The sequence below is a fragment of the Oncorhynchus tshawytscha genome, linkage group LG26, assembly GCF_018296145.1.
Source record: "Oncorhynchus tshawytscha isolate Ot180627B linkage group LG26, Otsh_v2.0, whole genome shotgun sequence".
Lineage (NCBI taxonomy): Eukaryota > Metazoa > Chordata > Actinopteri > Salmoniformes > Salmonidae > Oncorhynchus > Oncorhynchus tshawytscha.
In genome coordinates this window covers 12,473,085-12,498,274 of record NC_056454.1, presented here as the reverse complement: position 1 = coordinate 12,498,274, position 25,190 = coordinate 12,473,085, and the positions used below count along the sequence as shown (strand labels likewise).

Genomic DNA, 25,190 nt, shown 5'->3' with positions numbered 1-25,190 from the left:
AGAGTACCTGTATCACAATGGGAAGCCAGACTGTCGCATCTCAGCGTCTGGGGACTATGATTTATGCTTAACACACCAGGGGGTTGATTACATCAATGCATTCTACTAATCTACTCATACTAATATTCATTTCCATTGAGGCTAAACACAGCTACACACAGACAGACACAGACAGACAGACAGACAGACAGACAGACAGACAGACAGACAGACAGACAGACAGACAGACAGGCAGGCAGGCAGACAGGCAGGCAGGCAGGCAGGCAGGCACACGCACGCGCACACACAAAAGAAAGCCCCAGATCTTTATCATGCAGACGTTCTTTGGTGAAAATTGAATGTTGACAGGAATGAGACGTTGTGTGGGTGTCACTGTACAACAATTCTCAGCATGTGCTTTGTTGTGTTTGCAGCAGGTGATCCACACATGTTTCTCTTTGCTCCAAACTGTTCCAGGTTCTGTGGCTGGTCGGCAGATGACCATCTCCGCTTCCAGATGACTGTGAGCCAGTACCCTCCTGATCTGCACAACCACAGAGCCCTTTACATGGACTTGCTGCAAAGACTGTTTCCCCACAGATCCAGACAGGAGCTGGTCAGTAAACAACAGTAACAGCTCTGGATTTACTATGTATGCGTCCAAATGGCACCCTTTGGGCCCTGGTCAAAAGTATAACCTTTATGTACATTTTAGTGCACTATAAAGGGAATAGGGTACACTTTCCCCATGGGAGAACCCTTTTTGGTTCCAAGTAAAACACATTTGGGTTCCAAGTACTGTAGAACCGTCTATGGAAAGGGTTCTACGTGGAACCCAAACGGGTTCTACCTGGAACCAAAAGAGGTTTTTCAAAGTGTTCTCCTCTGGGGACAGCCAAAGAGCCCTTTTTGGTTCTAGATAGCACCTTTTTTCTAAGCGTGTACCACTTGGGACACAGCCCAGCAAAGTGATTTGTCATCACACCCCTTTACATACACACATACCAAGGGCACGTCCAATGCACACAGCACAGATTGAGAAAAAAACTCATCCAGCCATAAGGTGACTCTGGCTGGTATACAATCAAATGCAATCAAAATCCACTATCTGCAATCGACTGAATACCTGCCTCTCTCTGCCTCTCGACACACATCCTCTCCCAGAGCTTTGAGACTCTCTGTCTCTCCTCTTCATCTCCCTGGTCAGCGTGGTGCTCGTCTAGTAAATTATGTGCTTGGCAGGCTGTAGGATGTGCCGTGCCACCGTCTGTGGACACACCTCAGCCCTCCACTCACACCACTGCCTCCGCTCCCCCGTCACTATGACAACCGCCAAGGACCTCGTCCCCTCCCTCTCCCCCCTCTCTCTCCTTTCCCAGACCTGTTCTCAGATCTGTTCCATCTGGGTGCTACACCTAGGGCCACATTCAGCCTCAAGTGGCTGTGATGAGATAGATCTAGCCATTTCCTCCTGCGCTCTCACTTTCTCCTCTTCCGGCCCGACAAAACAGAGCCAGAGTCAATGGAGTGCAGACGGCACCTAATACAGCTATTAGTCATAATTAAGTTGGCTCAATTCTTATTGGTAATCAGTCCCTTGAGCAAAATGGCCTAACTCATTATTGTGGAGTTTGTTCGGGAAAAAAAGCAGGCTTCTTGCCTCAAGTAATGTTTGGCATTGCCGAACTCGCGTTGACCTCAAACTGATGAAGAAGGATGTCCAGGGGTGAAACATTTTCTCAACGATGAACAGGAAAAACAAGATCATCAGACAGTATAGCTCAGTTATTTCAGCATACTTTTATTCTCGTAATACACGCAAAATGTGAGTAGTACAAACATAGTTTTATTCTCGTAATATCGAAACACAGTGAATGATGGAACAGTGTTTTCCTCATACTCTGTTTGCTCTATTAGACACAAAGTGAAGCATGGAAATGTTTTACTGCATCGCAGTTGCATGTATTTGGCACATTTGTCCTGTATGTGTATGCTGTTGGAAAACATGCTGAACAAAAATATAAACCCAACATTCAACATTTTCAAAGATTTGACTGAGTTCCAATTCATATAAGGAAATCAGTCAATTGAAATAAATGAATTAGGCCATTAATCTATGGATTTCACATTACAGATATACCTTAAAACAAAGTAGGTGCGTGGATTAGAAAACCATTCAGTATCTGGTGTGACCACCATTTGTATCATGCAGCGCAACACATCTCCTTCACATAGAGTTGATCAGGCTGTTGATTGTTGCCTGTGGAATGTTTTCCCACTCCTCTTTAATGTGCGAAGTTGCTGGATATTGGCGGGAAACTGGAACACGCTGTCGTACACGTTGATCCAGAGCATCCCAAACATGCTCAATGGGTGACATGTCTGGTGAGTATGCAGGCCATGGGAGAACTGGGACAGGAATTGTGTACAGATCCTTGCGACATGGGGCCGTGCATTATCATGCTGAAACATGGGGGGATGGCCACGGATGAATGCCATGACAATGGGCCTCAGGATCTCGTCAAGGTCTCTCTGTGCATTCAACTTGCCATTGATAAAATGCAATTGGGTTCGTTGTCCGTAGCTTATTCCTGCCCATACCTTAACCCCACCGCCACCATGGGTCACTCTGTTCACAACATTGACATCAGCAAACCGCTCTGGAGGTGGCTTATGGTAGAGAAATTAACATTAATTAAGCTGGCAACAGCTCTGGTGAACATTCCTGCAGTCAGCATGCCAATTGCACGCTCCCTCAAAACTTGAGACATCTGTGGCATTGGGTTGTGTGACAAAAGTGCACAAGGTTCACCTGTGTAATGATCATGCTGTTTAATCAGCTTCTTGATATGCCTCACCTGTTAGGTGGATGGATTATCATGGCAATGGATAAATTATCACTAACAGGGATGTAAACAAATTTGTGCACAACATTTTTGATGTTGTATGTTTTTTGTGTGTATGGAACATTTCTGGGATCTTTAATTTCTGCTCAATCCATGTCTCAAGGCTTAAAAATCCTTCTTTAACCTGTCTCCTCCCCTTCATCTACACTGATTGAACAGGATTTAACAAGTGACATCAATAATGGATCATAGCTTTCACCTGGATTCACCTTGTCAGTCTATGTCATGGGAAGAGTGTTTTGTACACTCAGTGTATGTGGCCATTGTCAATTGGCCTATTGTGAACATGAGGATTAGAAAAGTCATGACCGATACTACTCACTATTGAGCCAGTTGAAAATCTAGTTGAGCTAATTAAACAAAAAAATATCAGAGCAGAAGACAGTCATTGTACCAGGGTTAATAGAGCTCTGTTCAACTACTCTCCCATTCCATCTGCATGCAATCATTTTGTGGAGATTCATTTTGGATGATTGTAAGCTATTGTCCATCATCTTGCGATTCATGCAAATGTGATGAGAGATAAGGGAGTATTGTTTGATCATAGCAGGGCAGAGCAGTTGGAGACATATGGAACGGTCAACGTGGATGTTCTGTCCACAGCCGCCCAGTCAAAGCTTTGATATTAAAATCTGTTTTGTATCCTCTGTAGCACACTTTACCTGCGCTGTATGTGGCGAACAGTTTGCCACCTCTTTCAGGCCTACTTCAGAAAGGAAACAGGAAGAAAGGAGTGCAACGCTGTAAAAGAAAAAGTGCCATCCTGCTGCTTTGATTACGTAGCCTTTTGATTCATCTTACTTGTTTTAAAAGCACAGCTACATGAATTGAACCATGGAGACAAAGGGCTCTGTTCTTTCTATAATTGTCTCTTTTGTGAAATAATTGAAGTTTTACAGTTTTTCGTCTCTTAAGAAATGTTTCACTTGAAAGGGAACATGGTGTTGTGAATGTGATTGGCTAATGGTTGGTCTTTGTTTGACCTTTGACCTTGTTCTGCACTTTCTTCTGAAAGATCGACTGACTCTGGACACTTGGACAGTGCACTTTTGATCAATTATAACAATCACTTCTACCTTGAAAAAAAGTATTCATATAGTATTCATACCCCTTGACTTAGTCCACATTTTGTTGTGTTACAGCCTGAATTCAAAATAGATTAAATAGATTGTTTTTCTCACCCATCTAGTCACAATAAACCATAATCACAAAGTGAAAACAGTTTTGTTTAGAAATTGTTGGAAATGTAAAAAAAAAAAAAAAAAAATACAGAAGTATCTCTTTTACATACAGTAAGTATTCACACCCCTGAGTTAATACATGTCAGAATCACCTTTGGCAGCGATTACACCTGTTAGTCTTTCTGGGTAAGTCTCTAAGAGCTTTGCATAACTGGATTATACAATATTTGCTCATTCATTTTTTTAAATTCTTCAATCACTTGTCAAGTTGGTTGTTGATCATTGCTAGACAGCCATTTTCAAGTCTTTCCATAGATTTTCAAGCTGATTTAAGTTAAAACTGTAACTAGACCCCTCAGGAACATTCAATGTTGTCTTGGTAAGCAACTCCAGCGTATATTTGGCCTTGTGTTTTAGGTTATTGTCCTGCTGAATGGTGAATGTGTCTCGCAGTGTCTGGTGGAAAGCAGACTGAACCAGGTTTTCCTCTAGGATTTTGCCTGTGCTTAGCTCTATTCCATTTATTTTTATCCTAACTCCCCAGTCCTTGTTGATGACAGGCATACATATAACATTATGCAGCCAACACTGTTCTTGAAAATATGAAGTGGTACTCAGTGAGGTGTTGTGTTGGATTTGCCCCAAACATGATGCTCTATTTAGGACATAAAGTTTGCAAACAGGATGCATGTTTTGTAATATTTTGATTTTGTACAGGCTTCCTTCTTTTCACTCTGTCATTTAGGTTAGTATTGTGGAGTAACTACAATGTTGTCAATCCATCCTCAGTTTTCTCCTAATCACAGCCATTCAACTCTGTAACTGTTTTAAAGTCCCCATTAGCCTCATAGTGAAAACCCTGAGCGGTTTCCTTCCTCTTCGGCATCTGAGTTAGGAAGGACGCCTGTACCTTTATCGTGACTGGGCGTATTGATACACCATCCAAAGTGTAATTAATAACTTCACCATGCTCGAAGGGATATTCAATGTATGTTTGAAGATTTTTTTAAAATCTACCAATAGGTGCCCTTCTTTGTGAGGCATTGGAAAACCTCCCTGGTCTTTGGGGTTGAGTCTGTGTTTGAAATTCCCTGCTCGACTGCGGGACCTTACAGATAATGGTATTTGTGGGGTACAGAGATGAGGTAATAAAAAGCATGAGTTGACGCACAACCAGAGAAAATTATTTAGTGTAGAGGTGCTAGAGGTAACTGTGAATAAACTGTAAGCTATAACAAACAAACAAAAATGCCTACGTAACCTGGTTCAAGCATTCATGACATTACCCTGAAGAAGGCACAGTGATGCCGAAACGTTGGTGGTTTACTCAATAAATGACTGGGAGTTTATACATAGAGTGTGCGACTCTCTTTGTTTTTATAGCCTACAGAGACAAGGTGGTCATCTTTTCTTTTTATGTTAAACACTATCATTGTAAAAAAAAATCCACTTTGACATTATGGGGCATTGTGTGTAGGCCACTAAAGACAATGACACAAAATCCCAATTGATTACATTTGAATTCAGGCTGTTATACAACAAAATGTGGAAAATGGTCAAGGGGTGTGAATACTTTCTCAAGGCACTGCAGCTTTACTCTCATAATATATAAAGACAGGGAGTGCTAGAACAGTGTGTTCCTCATACTCGTTTTGCTCCATTAGACATACAATTGAATCACATACATTTTTTACTGCATTCCAGCTGTGTGTTGTTGGCACATTTGCCCTTTGTGTGTATGTTGTTGGAAAACATCATTCCCTGAGCTCATCCACAGACATACTGTATGTGGCCATTGTAAATTGGCCTATTGTGGACATGAGGATTAGAGAAGTCATGACCGCTACTACTCACTATTGAGCCAGTTGAAAATCTAGTTGAGCTAGTTAGCAACAACCAAAAAATGTCCGAGCAGAAGACAGTCATTGTACCAGGGTTAATAGAGCTTCGTTCAACAACTCTCCCATTCCATCTGCATGCAATCATTTTGTGGAGATTCATTTTGGATGATTGTAAGCTATTGTCCATCATCTTGCGATTCATGCAAATGTGATGAGAGATAAGGGAGTATTGTTTGATCATAGCAGGGCAGAGCAGTTGGAGACATATGGAACGGTCAACGTGGATGTTCTGTCCACAGCCGCCCAGTCAAAGCTTTGATATTAAAATCTGTTTTGTATCCTCTGTAGCACACTTTACCTGCGCTGTATGTGGCGAACAGTTTGCCACCTCTTTCAGGCCTACTTCAGAAAGGAAACAGGAAGAAAGGAGTGCAACGCTGTAAAAGAAAAAGTGCCATCCTGCTGCTTTGATTACGTAGCCTTTTGATTCATCCTAGTCGTTTCTAAAAGCACAGCTACATGAATTGAACCATGGAGACAAAGGGTTCTTTCGGCAATATTTTTGACTGTTTTTTCAGCCCTAAGAAATGTTTCACTTGAAACGGAGGATGGCGTGTTGTGTGATTGTGATTGGCTAATGTCTATCAAAGACGTTTGACCCTCGACCTTGTTCTGCACCTTTTCTGAGTGAATGACTATCTGGACACTTGGACAGTGCACTTATGATCAATTCTAACAATCACTTCTACCCTGACCTCTATTCAAGTTGCACGTTCAGGTCCCTGTCCCTGTCCTCACCAATGGACACGCAGAGACACTTGATATGCAAATGCGGTAGGTGATTTCAAACCTAGAATCATGAGGATTATCAGTGCCATGGATGCTGCGGTTTAACAGACTGCACTATGACCCCTAGTGGACATAGCTGGTGAATGTTTCCGTTTCCAGTGGCCACAGTCAGAGGTCAATTGTCTGCTAATGCCATTCAATGGAACTACCCAATGATGTTCCTTGGTATTTATGGATTAAATGTAGGTTTTCTAGTGGCTTGGGGGATCTGTCTCTATTTTTTCATCGTTGTATGGCCGCTCTGCCCTCACACTTATAACTGAGGCTCTGCAGGGGTTTGTCATTCAGCGGCTGAATTAATACTGCTGTACAGCTTTAAGAATCCTTACAGAATGTGAGCGCATGCACACACACACACACACACACACATGTACATGCACACACATGAATGCATAGGCGTGCATACACACACACACACACAAATTCCCCAAAGAGGGACGGAGAAATAAACAGAGAGAGAGAGAGAGAGACAGAGAAGGGAAAAGGATGATGGATCTTCTTCAAGTTGTAAAGTTATGCATTAATAAACAAGCTGTGCTCAGGCTGCCTCTGGCACAGTGGCGTATGTCCCATTGGCAGATCTGTCAGCTCGCTCACGTTCAATAAAAACAGTCAGCCGCCTAATGCCGTCACACCGTCAGTTAGCCACTATTAGTCCATAGATGAATGGAATTCCCTCTGTTCCAATAAGGTAGCCAAGTGAAGCTGCCTCTGTGTGATTGCTGCCACAATGATGAATCGCTATAGACTCCCCCGTTATGCAAAACGCTGGAAAGGAAAAGGTCCATTGAACACCACTTATCTAAACCAATATCAAGACCCGGGTGTTACTCTGTAGTATCTGTGTAGCTGCTTTAGCATGACAGTCTGATCTAATGTATCAATACAGGTTTGCATGTTGCTATGTCGCCCACAGTATATGCTCTGCTATATATGTTGTTGCATATTATATGCTATGTATTACTTATATGTCACTACGACCAAACTTGTGCATCCCGTCTAACGGCACTATTGTATCAGGAAATATTGCTACATAAGCCTAGCAAAAAAAGGTTCCCGTGGCAAAAGAGGTTTCTAACCTCAAGGGTATTTGACTGGTAAAATGAAGGTTCTCGAAACCTAGAATAGAAAACACTGCAGCGAAACCTGTTCTGTGTTATGTTATGGTTGTATTTGTATCTCCATGGCGACGGTGTCTTTTTGCAGACGGACCACGAGCGGCACTGGGACTGGCAGCGCTTCACCCAGACCCAGATGCATGTGGTGGCCCAGAGTTGGCAGCGGGATCGGGCTGACCTGATGTTTAAAGCCCTGGTGACCCTTGAGGAGGCCAGGGAGACCCATCGGGAGGAGCTGGCCCTCCACACAGACCGCAAGCACCATCAGGACATCTGCTCCCGCCTCAGTGACAAGGTAGAGATACATGCAGTACACTGAAATGGCATCCTATATTCTGAAATGGCATCCTATGTCTGAAATTACATCCTGTGTCTGAAATGGCATCCTGTCTGAAATGGCATCCTATCTGAAATTACATCCTGTTTCTGAAATTACATCCTGTTTCTGAAATTACATCCTATGTCTGAAATGGCATCCTATGTCTGAAATGACATCCTGTGTCTGAAATGGCATCCTATGTCTGAAATGACATCCTATGTCTGAAATGGCATCCTATGTCTGAAATGACATCCTGTGTCTGAAATGGCATCCTATGTCTGAAATGACATCCTATGTCTGAAATGACATCCTATGTCTTAAATTACATCCTGTGTCTGAATTGGCATCCTATTGTCTATATAGTGCACTATTTTGACCAGAGTCCGCAGCAAAAGTAGTGCACTACTTAGGGAATAGATTACCATTTGGGACACACACCTCTGTCTGTCTGTGTAGAAGACCTCCACTAAGGAGGCAGCTAATGCCTACACGACTTTCAAAATCCTAATATCGCCGAGACTGTTTTTCATGTTGTTTTTTTGTCTTGCCAACGTAGTGGTGCGCACACTTAACGATCTGGCACTGAACAGTCACACAAGATTCTTTACTTGGTCGTGAGGATTATTGATACCACGCTGTATTGCGAAAACAATGATGTGATGAGAATGTTTGGACTCCCGAGTGGCGTAGCGGTCTAAGGCACTGCATCTCAGTGCTAGAGGCATCACTACAGTTCCTGGTTCGATTCCAGGCTGTATCACATCCAGGCCGTGATTGGGAGTGGCGCACAATTGGCCCAGCATTGTTAGGGTTTGGTCGTGGTAGGCCGTCATTGTAAATAAGAATTTGTTCTTAACTGACTTGCCTAGTTAAATTAAAATAGCTAGAATGCAGGCTCAAAAAAGTTTTCTGTCAGACATTCATGCTTGCCATACAGAGTTGAAATTCCTTGCCAATATTTTGAATTGAATAACATTGCTTGTGAACTTCAGAGCTGTAACAATTTGACACTTTGGCTTTACAAACGCGTACTGGTAGTCATCGCTCCTGCTTGAGAGTAGACATTCTGGGTGATGGGATACAGCGTCATCATCTCACCCGCTCCTTCTCTGGAGAACTCTCATTGGCTATTGCTCATCACCGTTCTCAAAACTTGACAAAATCAAACATGTTTTAAAATATCAGGACATCTGGGACTGCTCAAATACGAAATCAGTAGCCCTCAGATTGAGTCTCTGTCCCGCTCACATTAAACGAGCGTCGGTGAAGACCACATGCCCCGAGTAGGCAACGACAAAGGGATTTTGTCTCCGATCTCAAAAACTTGTCTGGGACAGCCAAATCGGGGCTAACATTGTGTATTGTACACCAGACTTTACTCAACTCTCACTCACTGACATTTCCTCTTGCCAGCTAGCTTCTCATGCTCGGTTCGGGATGCCACTAGTAATGGGCTATGAACGCTAACAAGCTAATAAGGACAGCCTTGTCTTGCCGACATGTTGTAACTGTATTGGAGGGTTTGTTCGATTCGCTCAAAAAGCAAGTTGCGTACATGGAAAAAGTCCCCCACTCTTGCAGTGTGTCATGTATGTACATGTGTTTACACAGATAACATGACCTGATCTGGCATGTCTATGGCCCATACCATACATCAGAAACAAGAACATACATACAGTGCCTTCGGAAAGCATTGTCTATCAGAGCCTTTCTCCTCTCTAGCGCTGCCGGAGCCTCCCGCCTGTTCAGCGCAGCCAGAGCCTTCCTCCTCTCTAGAGCTGCCAGCCTGCATGGAGCAGCCTGAGCTGCCAATCTGCATGGAGCAGCCAGAGCTGCCAGTCTGCATGGAGCAGCCAGAGCTGCCAGTCTGCATGGAGCAGCCGGAGCTGCCAGTCTGCATGGAGCAGCCAGAGCTGCCAGTCTGCATGGAGCAGCCGGAGATGCCAGTCTGCATGGAGCAGCCAGAGCTGCCAGTCTGCATGGAGCAGCCAGAGCTGCCAGTCTGCATGGAGCTGCCAGTCTGCATGGAGCAGCCAGAGCTGCCAGTCTGCATGGAGCAGCCAGAGCTGCCAGTCTGCATGGAGCAGCCAGAGCTGCCAGCCTGCATGGAGCAGCCAGAGCTGCCAGTCTGCATGGAGCAGCCAGAGCTGCCAGCCTGCATGGAGCTGCCAGTCTGCATAGAGCAGCCAGAGCTGTCAGTCTGCATGGAGCAGCCAGATCTGCCAGTCAGCCAGACTCTTCCAGATCTGCCAGTCAGCCAGACTCTTCCAGATCTGCCAGTCAGCCAGACTCTTCCAGATCTGCCAGTCAGCCAGACTCTTCCAGATCTGCCAGTCAGCCAGGATCTTCCGGATCCGCCAGTCAGCCAGGATCCGCCAGTCAGCCATGATCTTCCAGATCTGCCAGTCAGCCAGGATCTGCCAGAGCCTACTACCTGCCTGAGTTTCCTCTCAGTACTGGGCTTCCTCTCAGTACTGGGCTTCCTCTCAGTACTGGGCTTCCTCTCAGTGCTGAGCTTCCCCTCAGTGCTGAGCTTCCCCTCAGTGCTGAGCTTCCCCTCAGTGCCGAGCTACCCCTCAGTGCCGAGCTACCCCTCAGTCCCGAGCTTCCCCTCAGTCCCGAGCTTCCCCTCAGTCCCGAGCTTCCCCTCAGTCCCGAGCTTCCCCTCAGTCCCGAGCTTCCACCTCAGTCCCGAGCTGCCCCTCAGTCCAGTGGGGTCCTTGGTGAGGGTTATTAGGCCTAGGTCGGCGGCGAGGGTCGCCAATCAAAGGACGCGTTACAGGGGGACTAAGACTTGGTTGGAGTGGGGTCCACGTCCCGAGCCGGAGCCGCCACCGTGGACAGACGCCCACCCGGACCCTCCCCTATGGGTTTTAGTGTGCGGCCGGGAGTCCGCACCTTGGGGGGTTCTGTCACGCCCTGGTCTTAGTATTTTGTGTTTATATATTTATTTGGTCAGGCCAGGGTGTGACATGGGTTTATTTTGTGTTGTGTTTTCGTATTGGGGTTTTAGTAGGCATTGGGATTGTGGCTGAGTAGGGGTGTCTAGCATAGTCTATGGCTGCCTGAGGCGGTTCTCAATCAGAGTCAGGTGATTCTCGTTGTCTCTGATTGGGAACCATATTTAGGTAGCCTGGGTTTCACTGTGTGTTTTGTGGGTGATTGTTCATGTCTCTGTGTGTGTTAGCACAAGACAGACTGTATAGGTTTTCACGTTCCGTTTCTTGTTTTTGTATTTGTCGTGTTTATTTATTCATTAAACATGTATCGAACTAACCATGCTGCATTTTGGTCCGACTCTCCTTCGACGGAAGAAAGCCGTTACAAGCATTCAGACTTTTTCCACATTTTGTTACGTTTACAGCCTTATTCTATAATTGATTCAATTGTTTTTTCCCCCCCCTCATCAATCTGCACACAATACCCCACCCATAATGACAAAGCAAAAACTTTTTTTTTTTGCGCAAATGTATTACAAATGTATTACAAATGTATTACAAATAAAAAACTGAAATATCACATTTACATTCAGACCCTTGGCACACCTGTATTTAGGGAGTTTCTCCCATTGTTCCCTGCAGATCCTCTCAAGCTCTGTCAGGTTGGATGGGGAGCACAGCTATTTTCAGGTCTCTCCAGAGATGTTCGATCGGCTTAATATCCAGGCTCTGGCTGGGCCACTGAAGGACATTCAGAGACCTGTCTCGAAGCCACTCCTGCGTTGTCTTGGCTGTGTGCATTGGGTCATTGTCCTGTTGGAAGGTTAAACTTCGCCCCTGTCTGAAGTCCTGAGCTCTTCGGAGCTATTTTTTTGTACTTTACTCCTTTCATCTTTACCTCAATCCTGACTAGTCTCCCAGTCCCTGCCGCTGAAAAACATCCCCACAGCATGATGTATGCCACCACCATGCTTCACCGTAGGGATGGTGCCAGGTTTCCTCAAGATGTGATGCTTGGCATTTAGGCCAAAGAGTTCAATCTTGGTTTCATCAGATCAGAGAATCTGGTTTCTCATGGTCTGAGAGTCTTTAGGTACCTTTTGACAAACTCCAAGCGGGCTGTCATGTGCCTTTTACTGAGGAGTGTCTTCCGTCTGGCCACTCTACCATAAAGACCTGATTGGTAGTGCTGCAGATATGGTTGTCCTTCTGGAGAAAATAAAAGTCTCCCATCTCCACAGATGAACTCTAGAGCTCTGTCAGAGTGACCATCGGGTTCTTGGTCACCTCCCTGGCCAAGGCCCTTCTCCCCTGATTGCTCAGTTTGGCCGGGCAACCAGCTCTAGGAAGAGTCTTGGTGGTTCCAAACTTCTTCCATTTAAGAATGATGGAGGCCACTGTGTTCTTGGGGACCTTCAATGCTGCAGAAATATTTTGGTACCCTTCCCCAGTTTTGGTACCCTTTGCATCGACACAATCCTGTCTCAGAGCTCTACGGACTATTCCTTCGATCTCATGACTTGGTTTTTGGTCTGACATGCACTGTGAACTGTGGGACCTTATATATATTGCTTTCCAATCAATTGAATTTACCACAGGTGGACTCCAAACAAGTTGTAGAAACATCTCAAGGATGGTCAATGGCAACAGGATGCACATGAGCTTAATTTTGAGTCTCATAGCAAAGGGTCTGAATACTTATGTTTTAATTATTTTATACATTTGCTAAAAAAAAAGTTTTTGTTTTGTCATTATAAGGTGTTGTGTGTAGATCACTGAGGACCTTGTTTTATTTGATCCATTATAGAATAAGGCTGTAACGTATCAAAATGTGGAAAAAGTCAAGGGGTCTGAATACTTTCCAAAGGCACTGTAGATGACCATGTCATAGCGATTAAATCAAAGCAAGTTAAAACATCCCTAAACACAATACATTAAATTACACAAATGGCCCATATAGAGACATTGCCCACATACAGTGAAAATAACAGACCTATGCCCTATACAGTGCCTTAGAAAGTATTCACACCCCTTGGCTTTTCCACATCTTGTTGTGTTACAGCCTGAATTTAAAATGGATTCAATTGAGATTTTGTTTCACTGGCCTACACACAGTACACCATAACATAAAAGTGGAATTCTGTATATATACGCTACTATTTAAACGTTTGGAGTCACTTAGAAATGTCCTTGTTTTTTAAAGAAAAGTAAATTACATCAAATTGATCAGAAATACAGTGTAGACATTGTTAATGTTGTAAATGACTATTGTAGCTGGAAGCGGCAGGTTTGTAATGGAATATCTACATGGGCGTACAGAGGCCCATTATCAGCAACCATCACTCCTGTGTTCCAATGGCACGTTGTGTTAGCTAATCCAAGTTTATCATTTTAATGTTTGCACAGCTGAAAACTGTTGTTCTGATTAAAGAAGCAATGAAACTGGCCTTCTTTAGACTAGTTCAGGCTTGATTACCAACAACGACGAGACGGCCTACAGGGAGGAGGTGAGGGCCCTCGGAGTGTGGTGTCAGGAAAATAACCTCACAACTCAACGTCAACAAAACTAAGGAGATGATTGTGGACTTCAGGAAACAGCAGAGGGAACACCCCCCTATCCACATCGATGGAACAGTAGTGGAGAGGGTAGTAAGTTATAATTTCCTCGGCGTACACATCACAGACAAACTGAATTGGTCCACCCACACAGACAGCATCGTGAAGAAGGCGCAGCAGCGCCTCTTCAACCTCAGGAGGCTGAAGAAATTTGGCTTGTCACCAAAAGCACTCACAAACTTCTACAGATGCACAATCGAGAGCATCCTGTCGGGCTGTATCACCGCCTGGTACGGCAACTGCTCCGCCCACAACCGTAAGGCTCTCCAGAGGGTAGTGAGGTCTGCACAACGCATCACCGGGGCAAACTACCTGCCCTCCAGGACACCTACACCACCCGATGTCACAGGAAGGCCATAAAGATCATCAAGGACAACAACCACCCGAGCCATTGCCTGTTCACCCCGCTATCATCCAGAAGGCGAGGTCAGTACAGGTGCATCAAAGCTGGGACCGAGAGACTGAAAAACAGCTTCTATCTTAAGGCCATCAGACTGTTAAACAGCCACCACTAACATTGAGTGGCTGCTGCCACATGACTCAACTCAACCACTTTAATAATGGGAATTGATGGGAAATGATGTAAAATATATCACTAGCCACTTTAAACAATGCTACCTAATATAATGTTTACATACCCTACATTATTCATCTCATATGTATACGTATATACTGTACTCTATATCATCTACTACTGCATCCTTATGTAATACATGTATCACTAGCCACTTTAACTATGCCACTTTGTTTACATACTCATCTCATATGTATATACTGCACTCAATACCATCTACTGTATCTTGCCTATGCCGCTCTGTACCATCACTCATTCATATATCTTATGTACATATTCTTTATCCCCTTACACTTGTGTCTATAAGGTAGTAGTTTTGGAATTGTCAGCTAGATTACTTGTTGGTTATTACTGCATTGTCGGAACTAGAAGCACAAGCATTTCGCTACACTCGCACTAACATCTGCTAACCATGTGTATGTGACATAAAATTTGATTTGATTTGATTTGATCTGGAGCATCAGCATTTGTGGGTTCGATTACAGGCTCAAAATGGCCAGAAACAATGGCCTTTCTTCTGAAACTCAGTCAGTCTACTCTTGTTCAGAGAAATGAAGGCTATTCCATGCGAGAAATTGCCAAGAAACTGAAGATCTTGTACAACGCTGTGTACTACTCCCTTCACAGAACAGAGCAAACTGGCCCTAACCAGAATAGAAAGCGGAATCGGAGGCCCCGATGCACATCTGAGAATGAGGACAAGTACATTAGAGTGTCTAAACAGAAGTCCTTAACTGGCAGCTTCATTAAATAGTACCCTCAAAACACCAGTCTCAACGTCAACAGTGAAGAGGCGACTCCGGGATGTTGGCCTTCTAGGCAGAGTTGCAAGGAAAAAGCCATATCTCAGACTGGCCAATAAAAATAAACGATTAAAATGGGCAAAAGAACACAGACACTGGATAGAGGAACTCTACCTAGAAGGCCAGCATCCCGGAGTCGCCTCTTAACTGTTGACGTTTAGACTGGTGTTTGTGGGTACTATTTAATAAAGCTGCGTAATGTTTACACAATCCAGGTTTGGACATTTGTTAGAGACTTTATTTATTTATTTATTTTTATCTCACCTTTATTTAACCAGATAGGCCAGTTGAGAACAAGTTCTTATTTACAACTGCGACCTGGTCAAGATAAAGCAAAGCAGTGTGACACAAACACAGAGTTACACATGGAATAAACAAACGTACAGTCAATAACACAATAGAAAAGTGTGTGCAAATAAAGTAAGATTAGGGAGGTAAGGCAATAAATAGGCCATAGTAGCAAAATAATTAGCAAAATAAATGATAATTTAGCATTAACACTGGAGTGATAGATGAGCTGATGATGAATGTGCAAGTAGAGATACTGGTGTGTAAAAAATAACAATATGGGGATGAGGTAGTTGGGTGGGCTATTTACAGATGTGCTATGTACAGCTGCAATGATCTGTAAGCTGCTCTGACAGCTGATGCTTAAAGTTAGTGAGGGAGATGTGAGTCTCCAGATTTTAGCAATTTGTTCCAGTCATTGGCAGCAGAGAACTGGTGACCAGTGAAATATACATTCTGGAGCGCGTGCTACGGGTGGGTGCTGCTATGGTGACCAGTGAGCTGAGATAAGGCAGGGCTTTACCTAGCAAAGACTTATATATGACCTGGAGCCAGTGGGTTTGGCGACGAATATGAAGCGAGGGCCAGCCAACGAGAGCATACAGGTCGCAGTGGTGGGTATGTATGGGGTTTTGGTGACAAAACGGATGGCACTGTGATTTTATAAATGACGTCGCTGAAATCAAGGATCGGTAGGATAGTCCGTTTTACGAGGGTATGTTTGGCAGCATGAGTGAAGGATGCTTTGTTGTGAAATAGGAAGCCGATTCTAGATTTAATTTGGGATTGGAGATGCTTAATGTGAGACTTGAAGGAGAGTTTACAGTCTAACCAGAAACCTAGGTATTTGTAGTTGTCCACGTATTCTAAGTCAGAAACGTCCAGAGTAGTTCTGAGAGAGCATGCATTTACGTAGTTTTACTTGCATTTAAGAGCAGTTGGAGGCCACAGAAGGAGAGTTGTATGGCATAGAGGCTCGTCTGGAAGTGTGTTAACACAGTGTCCAAAGAAGGGCCAGATGTATACAGAATGGTGTCGTCTGAGTAGAGGTGGAACAGAGAATCACCAGCAGTAAGAGCGACATCATTGATGTATACAGAGAAAAGAGTCGCCCTAGAATTGTTGCACCCCCATAGAGACTGCCAGAGGTCCGAACAACAGGCCCTCTGATTTGACACACTGAACACTGTCTGAGAAGTAGCTGATGAACCAGGCGAGGCAGTCATTTGAGAAACCATGGCTGTTTAGTCTGCCGATAAGAATGCAGTGATTGACAGAGTCGAAAGCTTTGGCCAGGTCAATGAATATGGCTGCACAGTATTGTCTTTTATTGATGGCGGTTATGATATCGTTTAGGACCTTGAGCGTAGCTGAGGTGACCAGTTCGGAAACCAGATTTCATAGCGGAGAAGGTACGGTGGGATTCGAAATGGTCGGTAATCTGTTTGTTAACTTGGCCTTCAAAGACTTTAGAAAGGCAGGGTAGGATAGATATAGGTCTGTAACAGTTTGAGTCTAGGGTGTCTCTCCCTTTGAAGAGGGGGATGACCGCCGCAGCTTTCCAATCTTTAGGGATCTCAGACGATACGAACGAGAGGTTGAACAGGCTAGTAATAGAGGTTGCAACAATTGCGGCGGATAATTTTAGAAAGAGAGGGTCCAGATTGTCTAGCCCAGCTGATTTGTAAGGGTCCAGTTTTGCAGCACTTACCCAGAAAGACTCACAGCTGTAATCGCTGCCAAAGGTGCTTCTACAAAGTATTGAGTCAGGGGTGTGAATAGTTATGTAAATGAGATATTTCTGTATTTCATTTTCAATACATTTGCAAATATTTCCAAAAACACGTTTTCAGGTTGTCATTATAGGGTATTGTGTGTAGATGGTCGAGAGTGAAAAAACGATGACTCCATTTAGAATTCAGGTTGTAACAAAATGTGGAATAAGTCAAGGGGTATGAATACTTTCTGAAGGCACTGTAACTGAGCGACACATGAAATATGTTTTTGGTTTGGATACGGTGAAGAAATCCATAATGGTGTGTGTGGTTTGGTAGGTGATGTATGTCTGTTTGAAGAGAATGCAAATAGATTAGGCATTTACAAATGTTTCTTAAAAAGACTAGAAGAGAAGTAGTCAATTTCCCCTCAACCCTCAACCATGAAAGACTATTATACATGTTGATGATGTTAGTTCTGTGTGTGTAGGAAAGGGCCAGGCGTGTTGCTTTGTTTTAAGCCAGCTGCAGCTTTGCTAGGTCTTTCTATGCTGCACCTGACAGTAATCAAGACGGGGCAAGTTCAGAACCTGAACAACTAATACAGATGATCTTTGTGTACAAAAACGCAGAACATTTTTTTTTTGTAACAGACGTACCTCTCCCCAACTTCACAATAACCTCTGTCAATATGACTTCACCATGATAACTGACCACACCAATGTTACTCCTAGGAGTTCAGCTTCTTCAACTTGTTCAGTGGTCGCACCCTTTATGTACAACACCAGTGGAGGTTTAGGTCTTAGAGGATGCTTTGAACCTGCTTATGGTTTTAGATTAGTATTAGTATTTAAAGCCAGTTTATTGTTAATTACCCATTCTGACACTGAGTGTAACTCCTTGCTGAGAGACTGACAAGCAACCCTAGTTGCTTCTTTTTCCCCATATGTTTCCCTCTCTTTACATTCTAAATGTATTGTTACTCTTTGGCTCTGTGATGGGAGCTAACTATTCAGTTATATGGATTTGTGTATTGTGCATGTAGCCCTTTACAACAAGAAAAATGAAAATGGTCACACAAAAAAAAATATTGGCAAGAATAATTTTACAAATAGTGCTGCGTCTGGATTATCCTCCTTATACACAGCAGACAGTCAGTCTCTCAGCAAGGAGTTACTTCAAATAAAATAAAACATTACATCTTCAACAAAAGAGTCCGGATCTCTTATAAATGTGTCTTGTGTCACAGATCAACCACTATTGGTCGACACTCTGGTTGGTTGAATGATAGCCTGGGTCATGCTACAGGCATTAGTCAAAGTAAGAAGCTTCCTCTTGAGAGGACAACTAAATGATAACCAGTCGATGTTCAGGTCACCAAGAAAACACATTTCACATTTAGCATCAGAGACCTTGTCTAACATCAAACACATATTCTCCAGACAGTTTGCACTTGGTGACCTATATCAGCAGCTTAAAAGAAGAGGCTTCACATGAGGCAGGTGAACCTGCAACACGTCTACTTCATTTGTCATAAGATCCTCTCTGAGCTTTACAGGAACATGGCTCTGAACACCTCCCCTGTAGACGTTCCTGTCTCTTCTATAGATGTTATATCCTTGTATTCCTACTGCCTTATCATCAAATATGCTGTCTAAGTGAGTCTCAGAAAGGGCTAATATTTTCTAAGTTTAGCAAATTACTCATTCACTTTTTTTTTCCAGAGGCTACATATATTTATGAGCTTTTATGAGTTAACTCACCCTTTCCTAAAACTGAACTCATACTGATAATAGGTTGTATTTCTGATCATAACAATATAAGGAATTACGCAGTGCAGAGGTAGAAAGAATGCAGGCATCTTTGTGCATTCAATCCAAAATATTGGCAAGTTAATCAGAGACTTTCCCAACCGTATATGAGTTCCGTTATAGTCACGTATTGTATTTCTGTGCTGGAGTTGAGTCAGAGCACAAATGGAAGTCTCCTTCCAACCAAATCTCTCCTGAGTGCTCATGGTCTTTATCATCCTGACACGACCAGAGCACAAGATGGATTCCCCTTGCCATTCTGTCAGCCTTTATACAAATGCTTTGTTTCTGCAACTGGTGTCTCTGTTTCCAGTAGGTCTTCTAAATAAATAAATAAAATATTTATATTCATCATGATGAAATCCACTTCTGCAATTTCATCATCTTATTTCATTACATACTATTTTGAATCTTGGGTACAGCAGCCTGGTATGCTGTGTTGTTACAGGTGCAGTATAAGTATATTGGTTTATTTAAAATATGATTCACATGCAAATTCCAATAATGTTGTGTTCTATATCATGATTGGATGTGTTGGTAAAAGTTTCATTATGATTCCCTACCCCTCAGTGTTGGGGTTAATTCCACTAAATTAAATCCCTGTAAATTAAATGTTATTCAATTGAATTCCAGATCAGTATTTGAATGCAAAGATAATTAAATTCCTCTAAATTCCAATGTAAGGAAAATCAATTCAATATTATTCCCAACAATTCCACAAATTCCAATTGATCAGGCCACTGTTCAGACAGGCAAGCTATACTGGAAATATAGAAACACATGTTGAAATGATTTAAAACAAATCCTGCAGTAAATGTTTGATACAATGTGCATTAATTCCATTAACTGGGAAATATAAAATATGGAATTTGAATTAAATTCAATTCCAAAGATGAAATGTCTTTACAATTACAATGAAATTCCTATTCAAAACGTCCATACAGTCTAATTCCAATTCAATTCCAACTCCATAACTTTGATTGTTAAATTTCTAATTAAATTTCTAATTAAATTCCATATCAATTCTTCACTTCATGACTGAAATCAAGCATTGGAATTGACCCTAACCCTGCTACCCCTATCACCTTGAAGCCTGAGAAGGTGAGGCATGGTGGTGCTGGACAAGTCCTGGTGGTGCTGGAGGAGGCCTGGTGGTGCTGGAGGAGGCCTGATGGTGGTGCTGGAGCCCTGGTGATGCTGGAGGCCTACTGGTGCTGGAAGTGGCAGACACAGACCAGTCCAGCTACCCTGTTGGAGAAGGCCTGGTGCTGCTGGAGGAGACCTGGTGGTGCTAGAGGCCTGGTGGTGCTGGAGGGACCTAGTGGTGCTGTATGAGGCCTGACGGTGCTGGATGAGGCCTGGAGGAGACCTGGCGGAGATGGGGGAGGCCTCGTGGTGGAGCTGGCCTCATTATGAGCTGGGCTGTGTGCTTATCACTGTGGGCTGTATAGTGATACTGATAACCCACTGAGCAACTCGCCTGTGAGTTATCATGATGTGCAGTGGGAGGAGCCCCAGAGTAAATGTTTTCTTGGCCAAATTGACCCCTGATGTCTTCCCCCTGGCCAAGCTAGTGTATTGTGCAACGCCAGGCCCTGGTGTGTTAGCCTAGCTGCCCTGTGGTTCAGGCAGCACAGATGGCTGCATGGAGGAGGCAACTAGGCGGAGCTTACTTCCTCTGGGAGTGGGGAAAACCAAATACAGTGTCTTGCAAAAGTATTCATCCCCCTTATGGTTTTTCCTATTTTGTTGGATTACAACCTGTAATTTAAATGTATTTTTATTTTTATTTCATGTAATGGACATACACAAAATAGTCTAAATTGGTGAAGTGAAAGGGAAAAAATAACATGTTTCAAAAAAATTCTAAAAAATAAAAAACTGTAAAGTGGTGTGTGCATATGTATTCAACCCCTTTGCTATGAAGCCCCAAAATAAGATCTGGTGCTACCAATTATCTTCAGAAGTGACAGAATTAGTTAAATAAAGTCCACCTGTGTGCAATCTAAGTGTCACATGATCTGTCACATAATCTCAGTATATATACACACCTGTTCTGAAAGTCCCCAGAGTCTGCAACACCACTAAGCAAGGGGCACCACCAAGCAAGCAGCACCATGGCAACCAAGGAGCTCTCTAAACAGGTCAGAGACAAAGTTGTGGAGAAGTACAGATCAGGGTTGGGTTATAAAAAAATATCTGAAACTTTGAACATCCCACGGAGCACGATTAAATCCATTATAAAAAAATGGAAAGAAAATAGCACCACAAGAAACCTGCCAAGAGAGGGCCGCCCACCAAAACTCACAGACCAGGCAAGGAGGGCATTAATCAGAGAGGCATCAAAGAGACCAAAGAGAACCATGAAGGAGCTGCAAAGCTCCATAGCAGAGATTGGAGTATCTGTCCATAGAACCACTTTAAGCCGTACACTCCACAGAGCTGGGCTTTACGGAAGTGGCCAGAAAAAAGCTATTGCTTAAAGAAAAAATTAAGCAAACACATTTGGTGTTTGCCAAAAGGCATGTGGGAGACTCCCCAAACATATGGAAGAAGGTTCTCTGGTCAGATGATACTAAAATGTAGCTTTTTGGCTATCAAGGAAAACGCTATGTCTGGCGCATACACAACACCTCTTATCACCCCGAGAACACCAGCAGCATCATGGCAGCATCATGCTGTGGGGATGTTTTTCCATCGGCAGGGACTGGGAAACTGGTCAGAATTGAAGGAATGATGGACGGCGCTAAATACAGGGAAATTCTTGAGAGAAACCTATTTCAGTCTTCCAGAGATTTGAGAGTGGGACGGAGGTTCACCTTCCAGCAGGACAATGTCCCTAAGCATACTGCTAAAGCAACACTCGAGTGGTTTAAGACATTTACATGTTTTGGAATGGCCTAGTCAAAGGCCAGACCTCAATCCAATTGAGAATCTGTGGTATGACTTAAAGATTGCTGAACACCAGTGGAACCCATCCAACTTGAAGGAGTTGGAGCAGTTTTGCCTTGAAGAATGGGCAAAAATCCATGTGGCTAGATGTGCCAAGCTTATAGAGTCATACCTCAAGAGACTTGCAGCTGTAATTACTGCAAAAGGTGGCCCTAAAGTATTGACATTGGGAGGGGGGGGGACAGATATTATATAAATTATTATCTACAGATGTTTTCTATTGCATTACAGATTCCACAGCTGTAGAGTAGCATCAATATACCTATCTTTATTTGAAAGACATGTTGGTGCATAGAGAATCAGTTGGCAAATTTCTATGAGATGAATATGGAACGGATGACAATGTCGTGTTCTGCTGCACTACAGGTATTTTAATTGACCTATTCTGATACAGAACGGATGTACAATGCGAACTGGATTCCAGATAGGGAGAAGAAGAGTATGCATGTGCTGATGATGTCTGCTGTGATGGAGTGCTAAGCTTGCAGAGTAAACTTACCCTTAATTATACCCATTGTGCCCACATGTTACTGAGCCTACTACACGACAGACTAGAGTTTAGTTCATTGTTAAATCTTTCAGATTTCCAAGAAAGGCGGGATCTCGCTCAGAAACACATTTATTAGCTGAAGTTGAAATAATGTTATCATCATCATCATTGGGGCGCGCGACCTGAAGCTCGCTCCACTTTAATTTTAGACTCAATTGAACACAGTGTATTCCGTCTTAAATTTGATCGATTATTTACGTTTAAAAATACCCAAAGTTGGATTACGAAAGTTTGAAATGTTTGGAGCAAGATTACAGGTAATTTATTAGATAAATGGTAGTCATGTCGGGCGAGTTGGAACCGGTGTTTAACTGAATCAAACGCGCCAAATAAATGGACATTTTGGAGATAACGATGAAATTAATCAAACAAAAGGACCATTTGTGATGTTTATAGAACATATTGGAGTGCCAACAGAAGAAGCTCTTCAAAAGGTAAGGCATGAATTATATCGTTATTTCGGAGTTTTGTGTTGCGCCTGGTGGGTTGAATTATGATTGTCATTTGTTTGTTTGATGGGGTGCTGTCCTGGCTTTCGCCGTAAAGCCTTTTTGAAATCTGACATGGTGGCTAGATTAAAGCTGTATTTTGGTGTATTGCACTTGTGATTGTATGAAAGTTAAATATTTCTAATTTATTTTGAATTTTGCGCTCTGCATTTTCACTGGATGTTGTCAAAACGTTCTGCTAGCGGAACCCCTAGCCGTGAAAGGTTAAGTCATTAAAGTACATTGCTCTGGCCCCCATTTTAAGACCATCACTTGTAAGGACATTGCCATGGATACTTGAACCCAAATACCCTTGTATACCCTTATCTCAGTATAAAAAAGACATGGAATTTGACAGTCAAATCAGGAAAACCTGGTTCAGTATGCTTTCTACCAGACGCTGGGAGATGAATTCACCTTTCAGGAGGACAATACCCTAAAACACATGGCCAAATCTACACTGGAGTGTCTTACCAAGAAGACAGTGAATGTTCCTGAGTGGGCGAGTTACAGTTTGGACTTAAATCTACTTGAAAATCTATGGCAAGACCTGAAAATGGCAGATCTCTCATTGGTTAGTCTGTCAGTGAGTGCTCAGAGGCAAAACTCTGAGCTATGGTAAAATTATATAAACAAACACTTTGGGGAAGGCAGGTTTTGCAGATGTAAAAGGCCGCTGTGCTTTTATCATTCTGACATTTCTAGATTTAGTCTTCATTTTTTAAGGCTGCCATGTACAAAAAGTACGTTTGTACTTGGCAGCGAGGCACAGAAAATTAGATTGTAGTGATGAATTGCTGTAGACTGTATGTAATGAGTGTATTATTCCTCTTGCGCTCTCGAAGATGCATTCTCTAACCAGCAATAAACAAGCAAGACATACCCAATCAGTTCAGCCACTGTTGTGGCATGGTTTTTCGTTTTTTTCTCGGGAGCTTGGGGAATAAGAAGTAAGATTGGTTTAAGGTAGCTATGATGGCCACTTCGCTGTGCTGTTTGGTTTTTAATATTTACATACTCAAATATAGGAGAGGACATAATAAACACAAAGAGGCACAGGCACTTGCACAAACACACACACACACGCTGTTTGCACTGCTCACATCTCTCCAGTTCCCAACATTAAGCACCCGCCTATCTTATCTAGCTTGATTGATGGTGCAATTGTGTGTGTGTTTTAAAAACCTAGCTTTTCTCTGGTGTGATTTTTCACATCCGCACCCACATTCGGAGTGTGCGTCCCAAATGGCACTCTATTACCTATATGTAACAGTTTAGCTTCCGTCCGTCTCCTCGCCCCTACCTGGGCTCGAACCAGGGACCCTCTGCACACATCGACAACAGCCACCCTCGAAGCATCGTTACCCATCACTCCACAAAAGCCGCGGCCCTTGCAGAGCAATGGGAACAACTACTTCAAGGTCTCAGAGCGAGTGACGTCACCAATTGCAATGCTATTAGCGCGCACCACCGATAACTAGCTCGAAATTTCACAGCGGTTACACTCACCCCCCTTTTGACCTCCTCCTTTTCCGCAGCAACCAGTGATCCGGATCACGGCACCAATGTAACAGTTTAAACTTCCGTCCCTCTCCTCGAACCCCTACCTGGGCTCGAACCAGGGACCCTCTGCACACATCGACAACAGCCACCCTCGAAGCCTCGTTACCCATCGCTCCACAAAAGCCACGGCCCTTGCAGAGCAAGGGGAACAACTACTTCAAGGTCTCAGAGCGAGTGACGTCACGGATTGAAATGCTATTAGCGCGCCCTACTTTGACCAGGGCCCATAGTCAGTGGGCACAGATGTCAAAACAACGTCTATTCCATGTTGGTTCAACGTAATTTCATTCAAGTGACATGGAAACCATGTTGATTTAAACAGTGTGTGCCCAATGGGTAGGCTCTGGTGAAAGGTTGTGCATTATGGAGGGAATAGAGTGCCATTTGTGATAGACGCAGACAGAGAATGTATCTGTGAGAGTAGCCTACTAGATTGAGAAATAGTCAACACAAAATAGATTGTCTTTGAGTGTGTATTTGTAAGTATTATTTTGGAATGTATGGAAGTTAATACATTGTGTTTTTGAACAGCAGGTTCGAATCACCAGTAGACTTTACACAGCTGTTTCGACACAGATATCAAATTCAAAAACACGTAATATATGTTGACAGAGAGAGACTACATCTATGCACTCTGGCTCTTACAGGAACTTACAGTAATGTGCAGCAATCCTTGAATATCTAATTCTTTGTCTAAC

General features: G+C 43.3%; 1 protein-coding gene across 1 annotated transcript in view; it reads left to right on the top strand.

The window, feature by feature from the left end:
* The window catches only part of LOC112224994 (coiled-coil domain-containing protein 148), a 47,058-nt gene that overhangs the window by 11,721 nt on the left and 10,147 nt on the right, over window positions 1–25,190 (top strand). The window contains exons 9-10 of the mRNA XM_042306796.1: window positions 457–595; window positions 7,963–8,169. Coding sequence (XP_042162730.1) covers window positions 457–595; window positions 7,963–8,169 — 346 coding nt within the window. The remainder of the gene's footprint in view (window positions 1–456; window positions 596–7,962; window positions 8,170–25,190) is intronic.